The 18,643-nt window shown below is 41.2% G+C and overlaps 1 protein-coding gene across 1 annotated transcript in view; it reads right to left on the bottom strand.

Annotated features, from left to right (window-relative positions):
* Positions 1-18,643, bottom strand: part of PLG (plasminogen) — a 301,774-nt gene that overhangs the window by 14,431 nt on the left and 268,700 nt on the right. Inside the window, exons 17-18 of the mRNA XM_078648716.1 lie at positions 16,676-16,816; positions 8,791-8,897 (exon numbers count right to left, since the gene is read on the bottom strand). Coding sequence (XP_078504842.1) covers positions 8,791-8,897; positions 16,676-16,816 — 248 coding nt within the window. The remainder of the gene's footprint in view (positions 1-8,790; positions 8,898-16,675; positions 16,817-18,643) is intronic.

Here is an 18,643-nt window from a genome sequence, read left to right as displayed (position 1 = left end):
TTTCTGGCATTTCTGATGTCTTCAGCCTGGCTTGCTTGAATCCAGTGGCAAAGTGAGCAAGCTTGTTTCCGGTCCAGGGAAAGCATGGATTGGCAGTTCGGGCTGGACGGTTCCCATGAGGCACAGTGTCAGAGTGATTTGCATATGGCCATGTCTGAACTGGGGTGACAGAGTGGGCTAAAGAACGGTTATGGATTAAACCCAGATCTTTTGACTGGGTGTGAGTGTTTGATCGGTTCAGATGCTCCGTCCATCACCACCCCATTTTGTACCGCTTTGTTTGCCATAAGTTGGCGGGGTATGCTCAGGAGTGAGTTCCTTTTTTCACTTTGCCACTGGATTCAAGCAAGCCTGGCTGAAGACGGCTGAAATGCCAGAAACCGGTCCTAGGAAGCTTGTTTCCGGTCCAGGGAAGGCATGGCTTGGCAGTTCGGGTTTGACTGTTTCCATGAGGTCCAGGGTCAGACTGATTTGCATATGGTCATGTCTGAACTGGGGAGCAGAGTGGGCTAAAGAACTGTGATGGATTAAACCCAGATATTTTGACTGGGTTTGAGTGTTTGATTGGTTCAGGTGCTCCGTCCATCATCACCCCCTTTTGTACCGCTTTGTTCGCCATAAGTTGGCAGGGTATGCTCAGAAGTGAGTCCCTTGCTCTCTTTGCCACTGGATTGAAGCAAGCCTGGCTGAATACGGCTGAAATGCCAGAAACCGGTGCTAGGAAGCTTGTTTCCGGTCCAGGGAAGGCATGGCTTGGCAGTTCGGGTTTGACTGTTCCCATGAGGCACAAGGTCAGACTGATTTGCATATGGTCATGTCTGAACTGGGGTAGCAGAGTGGGCTAAAGAACTGTGATGGATTAAACCCAGATATTTTGACTGGGTTTGAGTGTTTGATTGGTTCAGGTGCTCCGTCCATCATCACCCCCTTTTGTACCGCTTTGTTAGCCATAAGTTGGCAGGGTATGCTCAGAAGTGAGTCCCTTGCTCACTTTGCCACTGGATTCAAGCAAGCCTGGCTGAAGACGGCTGAAATGTCAGAAACCGTTCCTAGGAAGCTTGTCTCTGGCCCAGGGAAGGCATGGCTTGGCAGTTCGGGCTGGACTGTTCCCATGAGACACAGGGTCAGACTGATTTGCATATGGCCATGTCTGAAATGGGGTGGCAGAGTGGTCTAAACAACGGTGATGGATTAAACCCAGATCTTTTGACTGGTTGTGAGTGTTTGATTGGTTCAGATGCTCTGTCCATCACCACCCCCTTTTGTACGGCTTTGTACACCATATGTTGGCAGGGTATGCTCAGACCTGAGTCCCTTGCTCACTTTGCCACTGGATTCAAGCAAGCCTGGCTGAAGACGGCTGAAATGCCAGAAACCGGTCCTAGGAAGCTTGTTTTCAGTCCAGGGAAGGCATGGCTTGGCAGTTCAGGCTGGACTGTTCCCATGAGGCACAGGGTCAGACTGATTTGCATATGGCCATGTCTGAACTGGGTGGCAGAGTGGGCTAAAGAACGGTGATGGAATAAACCCAGATCTTTTGACTGGGTGAGAGTGTTTGATTGGTTCAGATGCTCCGTCCATCACCACCCCCTTTTGTACCGCTTGGTTACCTACACAGGCACCATATCGGAGGAGTTTAATCCCTCCATTTCAATGATTTTATGATTTAAGTTTCTCACTTTTTATTTCCTTACTTTTCTTTTACCAGTAAGCAGTGATCGTAGGGAAGCCTGCGATCACTGCAAGTTTAAAGTCCCTCTTTATTTCTCCACGCATTTTCCCTCGCGCTCCAGCCCTGTCTTGGGCCACGCCCCCAACCCTGGAGAGCTACTTAATGAAGATCTCAGCACGACAGCGCCACTGTCGCGCCCAAGGCAAGTACATCTGCGCCCGACCGCAGCCGGATCGCGCCTAGCACCAGAACCCCTGCTCTGTTTGCTCCAGGTAGAACAACATCCCTGTTGGCATACTCTACTGGGGAACTGCATGCGCTAAATAGTTCATACAAAATGCAGCAATCGGCCTTCACCGGCTTTGACCTAGTGGAGCACTTGAAAGAGCCCAAACTTGTGCCGCCTGCAGCCTCTCTCTGATGGCCCATCCTACATCAGCACTGGAAATGTCTTCCCTCACAGTTAGAGTTATCCCCAATGCCAGCATCAATGGCTGCACCAAGATTCAGGCCGCCCTGATAAATGCATGCTCTCTTCCTAAACACAAGCACAAAATAGCCAAACTAATAGCTAGACACTAACTTGATCTCTTAATTATCACCAAGACGTGGGCAGATCCCTTGTTGGGCCTGGATTTCTGTACGATTCAGAAAAGGGGGTGGTGATGGACAGAGCATCTGAGTTAAACAGAACACTCATACCCAGTCAAAAGATCAGGGCTTGATCCATCACCGTTTTTTAGCTCACTGCACCATCCCAGCTCAGAACCAGGCTATATGCAAATTAGTCTGACCCTGGCCCAGTGCATCATGGGAACAGGGCAGACCAAACTACCAAGCCAATTCTTTACTGGAAAGGAAACAAGCTTCCGGGGACCAGTTTCTGGCATTGCAGCCGTCTTCGGCCCGGCTTGCTTGAATCCTGATGGTGCAGTGAGCAAGGGACTCATGTCTGAGCATACCCTGCCACTCCTATAGTGGCCAAAACGATTCAGAAAAGGGGGTGGTGATGGACAGAGCATCTGAGTTAAACAGAACACTCATGCCCAGTCAAAAGATCAGGGCTTGATCCATCACCGTTTTTTAGCTCACTGCACCATCCCAGCTCAGAACCCGGCTATATGCAAATTAGTCTGACCCTGGCCCAGTGCATCATGGGAACAGGGCAGACCAAACTACCAAGCCAATTCTTTACTGGAAAGGAAACAAGCTTCTGGGGACCGGTTTCTGGCATTGCAGCCGTCTTCGGCCCGGCTTGCTTGAATCCTGATGGTGCAGTGAGCAAGGGACTCATGTCTGAGCATACCCTGCCACTCCTATAGTGGCCAAAACGATTCAGAAAAGGGGGTGGTGATGGACAGAGCATCTGAGTTAAACAGAACACTCATACCCAGTCAAAAGATCAGGGCTTGATCCATCATCGTTTTTTAGCTCACTGCACCATCCCAGCTCAGAAGCCGGCTATATGCAAATTAGTCTGACCCTGGCCCAGTGCATCATGGGAACAGGGCAGACCAAACTACCAAGCCAATTCTTTACTGGAAAGGAAACAAGCTTCCGGGGACTGGTTTCTGGCATTGCAGCCGTCTTTGGCCCGGCGTGCTTGAATCCTGATGGTGCAGTGAGCAAGGGACTCATGTCTGAGCATACCCTGCCACTCCTATAGTGGCCAAAACGATTCAGAAAAGGGGGTGGTGATGGACAGAGCATCTGAGTTAAACAGAACACTCATACCCAGTCAAAAGATCAGGGCTTGATCCATCACCGTTTTTTAACTCACTGCACCATCATCATGGATTTCTGTACAGCAGCTCCTGCGGGTTTCTCTGTTTTCAGACAAGATAGGCCCATTAAAAGAGGTGGTGGTCAAGCACTTATCTATCATGAAACCATCGCAATTAAAGGAGGGCGGTACCCTCTAAGGCCTGTAAAGCCTTCAATTCAATATTTCAGTCTCAGAGCACCAATCTTTTAAAGGATTGCTTCTTTACCATCCTTCCGGTCCCAAGGGATACTTTTTAGCGACTCTGGGCAGCCTATCAGAAGTTGCAGCCTATAAGTCGAGTTTTACTATAATGGGGTATTTTAATTTTCATCTGGAGGTTAATAATGGCAAGGACTCATATCCCCTCATTATGGAGTTGGGATCAGTTGGCCTCCTGCAGAAAGTAGGCCTACCCACCCATGCTGCGAGACATACCTTAGATGGTCTCTTTACTAACAACGATGCCCTTAATTTCAAGGAGGTTCTTCCGTTAGTTTGGTCGGACCATCATGTAGTCCTATTCGACATTCGTGTTTTGGAGGTGAATTCCCTCCACCCTAGGCAGGTGCCCTTCAAATATTTCAGAGCCTAGAAGAATACGGACCACAGGCTTCTTACAAAAAACCTATCAGACACTAAGCCGGTTCTTTCCTATGACCCAGATCATGCAGCCTTGAGCTATACAGATTGGCTTTATGCCTCTTTCACCAAATTAGTTCCTTACAAGACAGCCTCCAAAAATTGAACTACGCCTTCAGCCCTGTGGTACTCGGAAGCCTTGAGGCTCCAGAGAAGGCATTGTAGGAATCAAGAAAGACGCCGTTGTCTGGATAGCCAGGAGAAATTTCTCTGTAAATAAGCTTTGGCCAACTGCAAACATCTCCTTTTTAAGGAAATAGCAGCTACTTTATAAGAGAAATTGAAGCTGCCCAAAATTCTACCAAACTCTTATTTTAGGTGGTAGCCAAACTCGGGACCCCGCCTTGTAAATTGGCCAATCTAGCAACTCAATCATTTTGCAATTCATTAGCCCTTTGTTTTCAGGCTAAAGTAAACCCCATCTATTCCAACTTTAATGCCTCCCTAGTCTCTCCAACCAGTTCAGACTGCCTTACGGAATCTTTAGGAAATTTCTCTCTGAGAGAGTTCACCCCTGTTTCCTCTGAGCTAGTAACGTACCTGGTGAGGGCGGCTAAATCAGGATCACCCTTGGACCCTTGTTCGCCCGCTACCCTTAAGGAGTCTTCGGATCTAATTGGGCCAGTTCTGGCCAACATCTTTAATTCTATGTTTACAGTTGGTACCTATCCTTCTCATTGGAACAAAGCTCCCATTCTGCCCCTATAAAGAAGTCAAACCTTGACCCGGAAGACACTGTCAACTATCGGGCTATTGCACGTCGGCCTTTGTCCGTTAAATTAGTGGAAAAAATTATAAATGACCAATTGACCCAATACATTCAGGCCCACAATTTATGGGATGAAACGCAATTTGACTTAGGAAAAGCTATAGTACAGAAACAGCGCTCATCAAAGCCACGGATGAAATAAGGTTCGCGTTGGATAAGGGTGGCGCAGCGATGTTGGTCCTCTTGGACCTATCTCCAGCCTTTGAAAGAGTTGATCATGGTCTCCTGTTCAACAATATCTCCTACCTAGGCATCAGGGACAAGGCTAAAGCTCTGTTAGCATCCTTTGTAGCCAACAGAGCCCAATCAGTTAAGTTGGGTGATTTTGAATCCCCTCCTTTTTCTCTTCCGTGTTCAGTCCCATAGGGCTCCTCCATCAGTCCTACACTTTTTAATATCTACATGACCGACCTGGCACTTGTGATTAAATTTGCTGGCTTGAGCCTTACATCATATGCAGATGATACTCAAATTGTTTTGCTTCTCGACTAATTTTCATGATGGTATGTTGGGGATGTATGACGTTACAACGCATACTTTTACTCCGCAGACCGTTACAACGCGACTTTTACACCGCATACCGTTACAACGCATAGCGCTTAGAGGTGCTGGATAGTGGTAAGTATAATTTACTATTCTAACTCCAGTCCCCGTGGACCCTAGGGAAGGTGTTGGATAGTAAATTATACTTATTCCCTATCCTAGAGCGCCCCCCAGCGCAATGCGTTGTAATGGTATGCGGAGTAAAAGTCGCGTTGTAATGGTAGTGCGGAGTAAAAAATGCGTTGTAACAGGTGTATACCGTATGTTGGTGGTGAGTACCTGGATGTCCAAACCCTGCCTCAAATTAAATTCGTCTAAGACCGAGGTGATGGTGTTTGGTAACCTCTCTGTGGCATGGTCCAACCGTGGATGGCCAGACAATCTTGGACTTCCTCCTGTACCAGTCACCAAGGCAAAAAATATCAGGCTCATTCTTGATGGCAAGCTATCCTATAAATACCATGTCAACTCAGTAGTCTCCCCGTCATTCTACATACAGAATGGCTAAGAAACTATTTCCTTTCATCTCAATTGAAGCCAGGAAGATGATCATATCAGCCTTGGTCCTGTCTAAGGTAGACTATTGTAATGGTCTACTGATTAATGCTCAGCAATCAATCCTAAACAAACTGCAGCTAATTCAAAATGCTGCTGCTAGACTGCTGTTTAGCACACCAAAATTTCATTCTGTGTCTGAAGTGATCAGACAACTGCACTGGCTGCCTATCAGTAACAGAATAAAATGTAAGGTGCTGTGCATTGCCTATAAAGCCACATATAATATAAGACCCACATTTTTGTAGAAATCCCCCGAACAGGTCACTGCGCTCGGCCAGAGCAAATCTACTGGTTGTTCCCAGAACATATTGATCCAACTGGGGTGACAGAAGCGTTGTGGTGGCTATTGCTAAGCTCTGGATTTCTCTTCCCTGTCAGATTAGAGACTTGCGTTTACTTTTAACGTTAAAAAAATTAAATACCTGGCTTTTTAATAATTAGGTTGTCTTTAACTATCTTCTTTCACTCTGTCCTGTCTCAGGAGTAGCTAGCGCAGATACACCTTTGTTGATATTTGTGCGCTTTAATAATGCTATAAAATAACATAACTTTAAAGGTCCTTTGCTTAAAGTCTTTTCTAGGGCCCATTCATTAGCTGAACTCTTCTGTATATATAAATGCAGTGTTATTCCCTGCTTTCTTATACACACCTGATTTACTAAAGTGCATTAAAGTAGAAGTTTCTAGATCTATCTTATTGAATGTATCTTATGTACTAGAATATTCATTTGTCTGTGTATTGTAACATTGCTAGTCCGTCCCTGTCAAAACATTAGAAACAACTAAAATGTGTGTGGCTTTTCTGTCTAAAACCCTATACAGATGATGTTTTTGAGGTATGCACCAGTTATTTCTGGTCATTCTTGGTAGGTAGACTCTATACTATTCTGTTTATTTATATTATATTTATATTTCTTGGACTTTCTAGCTGCGCAGAGTCTATGTCAGTCTGTCATTTGATTAAGACTTACTCTTCAGTCTATTAATTTAACAGCAGTCTCATTGTCAGTCCTCTTGCTTAACTATATTTAGTTCTGGCTAATTACTTGCTTTGGAGGTAGACCTTTTATTGATCTGCTTCCGTTATTATACCTTCTGAAATGATCTTAATTTTGAATAAACATTATGGCTTTTTCCCTCAAGTTTTGTCTTATGAAGGTTTTCTTGATTGGTTTGTATGCAGTCTTGCGAAGATACACACAGTCTTATGAAGACTCAGATAGTCCCAATCCTACTTAAGAACGCTCTTTATTTCTGTGATTAGAGCATTAAGACACTTCCGCTTATCGACTGCTACTTCCAAAAATCTAACATGCTAGAGTCAAGCACATGTAAAACTTGTTTTCACTTTTTTTGGCAAAATTGTCAATGAAATCTGGTGAGCAATAGTATTCAGGCTGACACCCAAAACATTAAATTATAACTTTTTATACAACACTATATGCAGCAGCTTGTGCTGCCTATAACATTTCAGATGAACAGGTTTAACTAGTTCTTGATTTAGGCCCTCTTGTTAACTTGCTGGAATGGTGTATAAAGTGAAACTGTTTGGCAATCGGGTTAGGTGGCACTGTTTCCCTTCCTTAACACAAATATTGCTAAAACTAATCAGAGGTGTGCCAGTAATGTGGCACCCTTTCCAATATTTGTGAAAATGAACTTGAAAATATCTGGAAGCCTTTCTCTGCGAGGTGAGTTTTCTGGAAATCACAACCAGAAACAATGCATTTGCTGGTTATTCCTCATAAATCTGTGAAAAGCTTTTATTGTTTCAGTAAGTAGTGGCCGGTAATATACCCACCTTGTTCTATATTAGTGTCTTAATCATTCCCAAGTTATTAAACTCAAAAGGATGGAAGGTTGAGTTGGCATTGACTAGATTTAAAATCATGACCTGAAGATCACAAAATATGTTATTGATGAGCAGATAACTCAGTAGGCTATCCTGCCTCCTGCCCATACTTATGTCCTCCAGCTATTCAGAATTTGGAGCATTCCAGCTTTTGGCATATCACTTTGCTTCAAGGACTTGGCAATTGCGTTCTAAGAATAAGCTATTTTGGTCACTGAATTTTAGGGAGCTACGTCTTAGCCTGGCACAGACCAGATGGTACGAAATAAGAGGAGGTCCAACTACACGAAAAATGGGCATATATACCCAGATTGAAGCCATGTCTAATTCAACATTGTGAAATGTGTCCTTCCAATGCTACCTTCCTCTAAATGCAGTGGGGTTTAAAAATGTTTGCTGAAACTATGCTTGCTACCAGTAGCTAAGAAAGTTAATTTTAAAACTTTGTGGTAGATTTAACAAAAAAGTGATGGAAAATGCCACAAAGTCTAAAACTGGGATTAAACAAGGTTTGTGTTTGAAAGTAGCTCTATAGTATAGCCAAGTAAGTATAGTTAAAATACCCTTAGTGTTTTGGTCACAAATTAGCCTTCAAGTCCAGTCCCTTTTTTAGGAATGCTATATTCCAGTGCTAAATAATGTGTTAATCCCACAGATGTGTTGACTAATGGAGCCTAAAGGTTCTCAGATTCTGGAAGTCAAGATGCAAGGTGTTTGCATACTGGAATTCCTTTCTTGAGTCTCTAAGAAACAGTGAACAACATAATATAAATAACATAACATGAAACAAAAAAGTAATGTAGTATAATTCATAATATATCACATTACATAACCTGCTGTGTGAGTTATTGTAGCATGTATGGACCGTTTTCGTGGGTGAAAAGAACGAGAAAGAATATCTCATCAATATTTGTATTACACGGAATTTGATTATGTTAACACATTGTGCCTGGCCTATTCATTAAGGAAATTCTTGAAAGAATTGTTCTTACCTTGTGTCTCACCCCATCCAGTAACATAACATTTTGCTTTGTCTGGTACCATATAGTTTTTAGATGGTAAACAGATTGGCTGCACTTCATCAGTATATACAACTGGACTGTAACAAAAAAAATCAGATGCCATTTTCTTATTCCATTTTATAGCAAGTAATAAATAGACTAATGAAGGTTCCAATGTCCGAATCTTAAATGCTTCTTTGTATTCTTCTAACTTTCCTCTTTTTCTTTCTAGTTTAATATCACTTCCGCCTACGTATATATGGAGAGATTTTGAAGACTATTTCACAGAATACAACTTTTTTACTTCTTCATCACCATCACCACCATAACATTTATTTTGGGAATCCATAAGTTCAGTATGAACAGTACAAAAAAAAGAATCAAACTGAATTAATAAATTAGAACACATAACTCCATTATCAGTTTGTTTCCTCATCATCAAAAAGAGTATGCTAGCTATCACACATGATTAAATGCTGCCCACATCATTATCTGTGGAACAATGGTCAATTGGTTAATTCTGAAATATGACTATTAATGGTAAGTATGAACCACATGGCTGAATACAAAGTGAAACACAACATTGCAGGTGGTTCTCTTGGGTCCATCAAAATCGTGGCAACAACATAAATTAGGGTAGTCTAGACAGCAGACATGTATATAAAATCCAATGGTTTTGTTTGTCACATTTTGAATGACAAGCCAGATGAGCAAAAAACAGATTCTTTAATATCCACACAAAAGCAGACATACATTTTCTTGTCTTTGAATCAACTTATAATAACAATATCAAAACTCAAAGGTAATGCATGATCAGCTTCTTCAAAATTACTTTATTGTTTTGCAAAGTGACCTGTTTCCTTTATGGAAAATAGGCTGCTTTTAAAAATAAATTTATTTTAATGAAATGTAACCACAAGCCATGGTGGCCTGCTGACCACAGAAGACCATCACCCTGTGATAGCATCCAATCAGAGCGAAAAGTAATTAGTGACCTATGTCATGAACAGAAATGAGGGAGATTGAATTGCAACCCACTCTGTAAAATAAGAATCAATCCACAAAATGTTGGTTTGCATTTTCTGACCACTTTTTCGAACTGTCTCGGTCCAAAACATTGGAGAAAAAGAACCAAACTATGTGCTCAATAACCAAACACATGAGTTTCATTTCTCTGCCTTTAACACACATCCCAAGTGATGTTGACAATGGTCAAACAAAGACAATGGACATCAGTGATATTATTTACAGGGGTACCACACTAGGTAAATGAGGTAATGCAAGAAAGAGCGAAAGAAAAGAGGAACAAGGCTTTTGAGAGTGCCATTTAGGAAGCCATTTTCAAGACATTTCAGCAAACTCTGTTAATTTATCTCTTTCCTTCATACACAGACACAATAAAGAAGCTCATTGACTGAGTGTCACAACGGATATAGACCCCATTGAGTCCATGACATTCCTGTCTGAGACTCAATTGCAGTGCCTTTGGGGATGCTCTGGAAGAACTAATTGAAAACTTGGGGCAAACACACACTACTATGTTGACAACACCCAACGGAACCCCAGAATCTCAGCAAAACGGATTTTCCACTTTTCTACCTGCTTCCGGCCAATGAGGAATTGAACGTCATCAAATGACCTGAACCTACATCTACTGAAAATGTAAGTATAATTCCTCTCTTTATGCATCTCCAACTGTCTCACAGTTCTGCGGAACCCATCAGGAGCCATCATTTCTAACCCGCATGAAAAGTAAATCTCCCCCTCTGTTAAATACATTTTTTAATACAACTTAAATAAAGGATAGACATTTAGAATGTAATCTCTTCAATCAATCTTTTTGGTACTTTGTTTGACCTAATCCTGTGTTGGGAAACTGGAAAGTGTCATCACCATGGTCCAGGATCTGCGTCAATGGTGTAGAGGCAACAGCATTCACTGATGTTTCAGACCCAGTCTCTCCTTCAACAGTTAGATCTGATGAAAGAATAGTTAAGTGCCTAACATGATATGAGTCTCTGGTAATAGACTTCACAGGGCACTGGTGAGTCACCTTGTATCCCTTGGTAGACACCACTTGAGAAGGCTCAGCATCAAATGGCGCATCATGTTTTTTTTCACACTTGTCGTGCAAGCAGTGAATCTCCTTTCTTAAAAACAATGTTTTCTGCATTTTATCTTTTATCAACATATACTTTTATCTTTTGTGTGTTAACCACATCCTTCTCATGAGTTTCTATTTAATCTTTCATTCTTTTATAGGTCCATTCAGGTAACTTGGCTTTTATTACCCTCCCGAACATCAATGTCACAGGACATTCATCTGTGGTTGAGTGGGGTGTTGAACGATAAGCTCTCAAGGTAGAATTAAACACAGTTTGTTGACTTGAGCTTCTCAAGAGTAGCACACTGCCCTGCTTTCTTTAGTGTGTCATGGAAATTATAAGTATTGGTTCATAATCACCAGTAGGTGATGTCCATTGTCAAGAGGATCAAAAAAGTAAATGGCTATTCTCTCCCATGCATGCTTTAGGAGTTATGACATGTTCAAGGTGTGGTGAGAAGTTTTTATAGAAAGGTAGCTGCATTAATGACAGGCCTTTCATTCCTTTTTAACCCTGTCATCAAGATAAGGACACCAGACTTGGTCTCGGATATCTTGTTTCGTGTTGCAATGATTCCACAATGTCCTTTATGTGTCACTTCAATTATTTCCTTTTGCAGACTCTCCAGAATCAGAATTCACGACCCTCATAGTATAACTCCTTCCTGTTCATCTAGGTGAATGCCCACTTTTTCCCATGGCCTAGTCAGGTATTCTATTGGTTGCATTGGTGGAGTCTTTACTTTGAACTCCTTCTCTGCATTACTGCACACCACACAATGGCCAACAAAATCATCCACTACTTTGTCCATGAGAGGCCACCAGAAAACTTTGCGTACGCTATGCTTTGCCACCGTCGTGCCCAAATGTCCTTCATGCGCACCACACATTATTTTTGTTCCTAAACTTTCAGGAGGTATCAAGCTACCAAAGCTACCACCACGCATCAGGATGCCATCCTGAATGGGAAATTCCAAAGAAACTTTAACAAATGGAAACCGGTGCAAAACATTTTTTTCCATGGGCCATCCCTCTTTAACGAATTTCTTCACTTGTACCAGAAACTCATCTTTGAATAACTCTCTCTTCCACTCCATTTCAGTAAGGGCACACATATTCTCCACATCAATGGACGTTGTAAAGCAGCTATATTGTTCTTTATCTTCAATCATACCCACATCAGCTTTAGCAACAGGAAATCTGGATAAGTAATCATCCCTGCCATTCTTGTTGCCAGGCAAATATGAAACCTCAAAATTGTATTGTAATAGCTTAGTGGACAACCTAGTGATCCATAGAGTATGCTGTTTGATATTGTCACCTGATTGAATAAAGACTAAGGGACTGTGATCAATACGCAGGAGAAAACTATTTCCCCAGATATACGGATGGAACTTCCTGATTGCCCACCAACACAGAAATCAATTTCAGCCTTCTTAATACTCTCGAGACATAGCCCAATGTGTTCTCCACACCATCCTTGTTTTGTGTGAAAATTGCCCCAATACTAAACCACTGCCTTCCAATGTAATAGTGCACTTGACCCTGGGATCAAACAATTTCAACATTTTGGACCAACCAATTGAGATTTAACCTATTAAAAGATCGCCTAACAATGTTTGAACCATTGGACAATCTAGTGCAAATCTCTAATAAAATTCACTGTCCAATAAAAGATTTCAGACTAACCTTGTCAACTGGTGCAGTGGCTTCTAAAATGGTCTTTACTAATCCTGCTGGTTTAGGCTCAAATGCATGTTCTGACACAACGTATCCCAAATAACCCACCTTTACTTTTTAGAAAACGGACACCTTGCACTCTTCAGTACAACGCCTTTCTCTTGCGTAATTTTCAAAATCTACATCATTGTGTTGTCATGTTCTTCCCTAGTTTCCCCATAAATTAGCTCATCATATTGGAATACTATAACCCCACTAATCCCTTTCAACATAGGGCACATGATCCTTTGGAAGACAACCTCAGCTGATGCCAACCCAAACGGCATTCTGCAATACTGGTAAGTGTCACTGGGGGACACAAATGCCATATGGTGTCTGGATGATGAGTACAATACAATCTGATGGTAGGCGGGGGCCAGATCGAATTTTGTAAACCACTTGGACTTATTGATCACAGTTAACAACTCGGCTATTTTGGGAAGTAGATGGGAATCAACCCAAATTCTTTTATTCAGGCTACATAAATCCATGCAAACATGCAGATCTTCATTTTCCTTCTCACTACAACCAAGGGTGAAAGCCAAAAAGAAGGATCAATCGGCCCAATTATTCCCTTGGCACACAATTCACTGAGTTCTTGTTCCAATCTATCCCTGACACTAAAAGGTACACTTGTCAATCTATGTGTGACTAGAATAGTATTTTCTTTTACCCTTATCTGGTGAATAAAACCCTTAATGATCCCTAACTGGAATACAACCTATATTACGATAGTGACTTGACCTTTGAATGTTCTGGGGCATATTACTTGCCCTTAATTGTAATGAGCAGAGCCCGACATTTTTCTAGGGGAAACTCCCATGAGGAAAAATGTTAAAAGAATGGGATGAAATAACACATTTTAAACCAAAACTTTCACATCCATTTGTAAAAATGTCATATCCACAGAAAGGGCAGTCATTCAATATTTTTATGGTGTGCCAAACCAATGAAACCTGACATTTCACAGGAGTTCACCCACTTTCTTTTCAAAATGTGGTACGGTGTCAAAGATTACCTCCATTGTGCCAGTGCCAGACTTTTGTAATGGGTGCTCTCATGGTCCATGGGCTCCCCAAAAAATGAGATAAAGTCTGCCCATTTAATATAGGTGACCTTTATGACAAAAATGTCCTCAGTATGTCAGGCACAGCATTTTATCATGGCTGTCACCCTCCGTTATGCCATGTTCACCACCTTAATGCCAATAATTACCTTTATTGTACCAGTACCAGCAGTCTGCCACAGTTATCCAAATGCCCAAAATTTTCTCAAGTATGTCAGCTTTTTGCCACAGGATCGTTATGTGCCATGAATTACCTCTAGTATGTCACTACAACTATTTTAACATTGATGCCCATTATGTCAGGTATTACTCCTCTGTGTCAGTATTATGTCACCTGTTTCTGCCATGCTAAGAATTGCTACAAATATGCCAGCACCAGTATGTTTTCTTGGGTATCTCTAAAAGACTAATCACATTCAGAGTGCCAGTGCCAAGGACAACCTTGCAAGCCTCACATCACATTCTCACTCACATTATCTCACTCACATTCATGCGCTCATTCACACTCACTCTTATTTATTCTCACTCACACTCCCGTACACCTCTTTAAACTCATTCATATTCATTCTCACTTATTTTCACTCACTCATATTTACTGACATTCAAGCCCGGTTAACTAATGCTTTGTACCGCATTTGCATCACTTTTGAACAAAAAGCTACAGTGGGAAATACTATCCATTGCAAATTAGGATTTGAGCTGAATAGTATCCCAAAATATTGAATTGTTGCATTATGCGCTGCTTAGTGTTACTTTGCAAAAAAGGGGCATTTAATGGGTGGTTCATAGGTGTTTCCATGCAACAACCCATGGGTACATGCCAATCTCTAACTACAAACAGTGGTAGATGGAAATTTGGCCCAAAATATTACGCCTTTTCAAGACAGGGGTCCTTGCTTTTCCACCTCTATATTTGTATTGCAGTGCACAGCACACATACAAAGTTTTAAAAAATCATAATTTTTGTTTAGGAAGGCCAAAAAAACATCTCGAACAAAACCTATGCTTCAGAGAACGCACACACCCTTGCTCTATAGCGCAAGGGTATGTGCGTTTGCTCATGGCTGCCAAAAGTGCGTCAGCACATGGGGAGATTAAAAATATACTATATTTTAGTAGCTATCACACAATCAATCAATGAATCAAACAATCAGGGGGTTTATAGAGCGCGTTACTCACCCGTGAGGGTCTCAAGGCGCTGGGCATGGGGGGCGTAGGCAGCTCCGGCTCAGACGAAGAGCAACGTCATGAGGTCCTTCCTGAAAGCGTGCATCTTTCTTTGACGTCACAGTGCAGCAGCTTTGGTGCCATGTTATATTGCGTCAAAAAAAAAATCTGGGCCTCAATCTCACACAGTCTCACTCACTTCCTGTCACTGACTTTCATTCACACACACATGCTTACGCATACAGACACACATCTTCACAAGCGCATACGCTATCTCACATATACACACTCATCAGCAAGCATGCATTTAAAACCATTTGTACTACCACAGCTACCACCAAAGGTCCAGCTGCAGCTAAGTGAGCTCCATTTTTTATTACACTAATAGTGAATAGTAGAACATTATTTTCACTATTACTATAGTGAAAAATGGGCAGAAAATAAGGCAATGGGAATAGCCTCGTGTTCTTGGCACTGATCTTGCCACCTCTGAGGGCAAAAGTTGCAAAGACAGTAGTAGGAGCCGAAAGGGACAAGCCATGAGTCACAGCTGCGACTTCTGGCAACCCCTAAATTACAACCATAGTACTCTGCCTTTTTACCTCTTGCTCAAAATGAGAACAAAATGGGCAATAAAGGGAAGATGCAGTAAGATAAACACAGTTTCGTATGGCATTTCTGTAGAAATGCATGGGTAACATTTACATACCCAATTCTAAAGTGAAGTCTTTGATGAAATCAATAGCCATCTGACATCAAAAAACATTTGGAGTATGGCTGGCCACCCTAGATGAAAAGATGGGATAGATATTGGTTGTTTGGAAGAATGAGCTGACAAGGCTGAATAATTTCAGACGTGTCTCCTTATTTGACACATTGAGTGTAGTGCCTGCCCAGCAATGCTTAGCAGAAGGTGTTGTATAGTGTTTAAAATGTTTAACTGCCTATTTAACCTAATAGCCAGATTTTCAAGGTAAAATTTTGGAAGGTGTCTTCAAATCTGAAGAAAGCAGGGTTATGTGTTCATAATGTGTGAGGAGCACCTAGTGATGAAAGTTTGTGAGGAGATTAAGTAGCAAGGTTTTGGTAGGGAAGTCCTAGAAAGCTACATTTTAATATCATTCAGGTTGGAGGAAGGTCACATGGAGAATGGTTCACCATAGCCATTAAAAGTGTCACTAGCGAGTGCAAAAACTGGTATGTCTACTCTCTATTATTAAGAACTCTGATTGATGTACCAGCCTCTCCGAGCTGAATTGCATGAACTCAAGAAATTCAAGTCAAAAAGTGCTGTATTTGATGGACCATTCCATTTTAGTAAATGAGAGACATGGAGGTGGGAGAGTTTGTAAACCCATAAACCACTATTTTGTGGGCAGCCACAAAAACCTTTCAGGTAGTTCCGCACCCAAAATACAAAGAGATTTAACATGTAGTTTTGAGGCCATATTTTGTGTGAATAAGGAATCCCAATTTCCCCCATATCCCACTTGAATTCCGAAACAGACATTTATCCCATAGGAAAATGATTTTGCCCATTGATAATGAATTTAAATTAGAAGTCCAAATCTCACAAGTACACACACTGGAATAATTTTTCCTATGACAGAAAGATATCCTAACAGAGGTTTAGGCCATCCAGACACACTCCTCACAATTGCTGCTTTACATGAAAACAAAGGACCCTCCTTGCCAAATACATTCATCTTGTATTGTGTCCATTTTATAAAAAATACTTCTGATGTATTATAACATACTTTTTGGATCAGAAATACATGAAATTTTTTGTAGGACAAACAAAATTTAATAATCAAAATCACCTCGATAATTTCAGTAGGGCAATGTCAGCTCGCAATGGCCCCTTGTGGATTTGTATAACGCTCCTCTCTTGCTTTGATGGCTCAATTCCATTTTCACGGTGTATTCCAAGAGTGACCCTGTATGCCGCAGGATTCGAGGAGCTGTAACAAATGGAGATAAGGAAAAAATTAGAACAATCATTATATGTAAGACTCTTTCAAACCTTTGCATTCCTGATTTCTAAGAGAGAACTGAATGTGAACGTAGCCCGGGTATTGAGCAAGCATATTGTTTGGAAATGTTGGTAGTCTAATGACTATGGAATGGAATGAAGAAACTTTTACTATCACTATGTATGAGCCTAACAATCGACAACCTAGCCTAACTTAATACATAAAGCTTCAGTAGTACTACTGCCTCAAAAATACTCAACAATGGCCATCAATTGCTTGCCTTAGAGAGATAAAAAAAAATGGTGTTTTCTTGGAGTGACCACATGTGTTTTTAGTGCTATAATCTCTTTAAAAGTTATCTGTTCGAACTAAGCCCTCCAATTCATTGACACAAATTTACTAATAATGTAGTGAAGTCACAGCAGAATTTACAGCCAGGAGGGGTAGTGTTATTGCCACCTTCGTAAACAAGCACATACATGTGATACAGTTATTTCAGAATTTGAACCTTCTAACTTCTTGCCCCTGGAATACCAACCGGCTCTTTCTCTCAATCACATCAAAAGCAAAAAAGGCATACCATTTTCTTCTTTTAGAAAATTAGCCAGTTACACTATTCCCATATACTGTGCAACAGTAGATATTAAAGAAGTCTGAAAGAAAAACTTCTTTGAACAATATATTTGGAAAATCTTCAGGGTCACCATTTTTGAAACAATGATTATCAAGAATGGGAGCTGATTTAATGTAATATTGGTCAAGCACGTTCAGGGAAAACCACACTGTACACTTCACAGAACCACAAAAAAGTTCCACAAACAACAGGGTAACACCTTTCTGGATTTCTTTTTTGATTGTGGTGAGTCTTCCACTCTAGCTCATGGAGTAACCCCAACATGCTCCTGCGTGTGTCAAATGCTATATATGTTTTAAGAATTACTTGATTGTTTACATTTGTCTATAACAGCTCATCACTGGTAACGACTGACATGAAAGTATTTCAGTTTACTTTATAATCATCCACTGGAAAATTATTTGCCTCTGGACATGCCATCCTAAATGTGTCTGATCTTGTCTACTGGAAAATTAGTCATTAAATAATGTGTTTTCTTTGTTTCATAATGTGTTAATGTTCTATAGTTAATCACCATTGGCTATTTCTCCTTGGAACATAGGGCCTTATTTGGATATCAGTGGACGGGTTACTCCATCACAACTGGGACGGATATTCCTTCCCCTGAAATATAAATCCCATAATATCCAATAGGATTTAGATTTTTTGCATATATGAGTACGTTTGCAATTTGAAAATCCATATTTTGTTTACGTGAAATTTTCATAGTGCAAAGCGCAGTGATAACAGTAGATCATCCACATTTTGTGATGCATTATCCTCTACCCTAACTTTAGGACCACAGTTAGGAATATGTGTTTTGGTGGGGGCCAGTTATAAGTGGGCATCAAAATTCAGTAGAAATCCACAAACTCTTAGGGTTGTAGGCATTCAAAAAAGTTTTGTAGGTGGTTCTGATTCTGAAAAATAACTTAAAACTGCTCCTGTTAAGGGTAGAAGTGTGTGTTTTATCATTGGGTAGGGAAGCTTTCTGTTAGTTAGTGAATAGGCATTTGTTTTGTATTAGACAACTGATAGTGACTTTCTCACCCGGAGAAGAAGAGACAACAGGAAGGATGATTCAATGGAAAAATTGTCTGAATCACAAAATGTGAATGATGTATCTTTTCAAGGACTAGCATCTATAGCCCATTGTGCAGATGTGCGACGCTGGGGAGTTTACCTATTCCCAAGATCTTTCT

This window comes from Lissotriton helveticus, chromosome 6 (assembly GCF_964261635.1).
Source record: "Lissotriton helveticus chromosome 6, aLisHel1.1, whole genome shotgun sequence".
NCBI lineage: Eukaryota > Metazoa > Chordata > Amphibia > Caudata > Salamandridae > Lissotriton > Lissotriton helveticus.
This window is presented reverse-complemented; position numbering and strand designations above follow the sequence as displayed.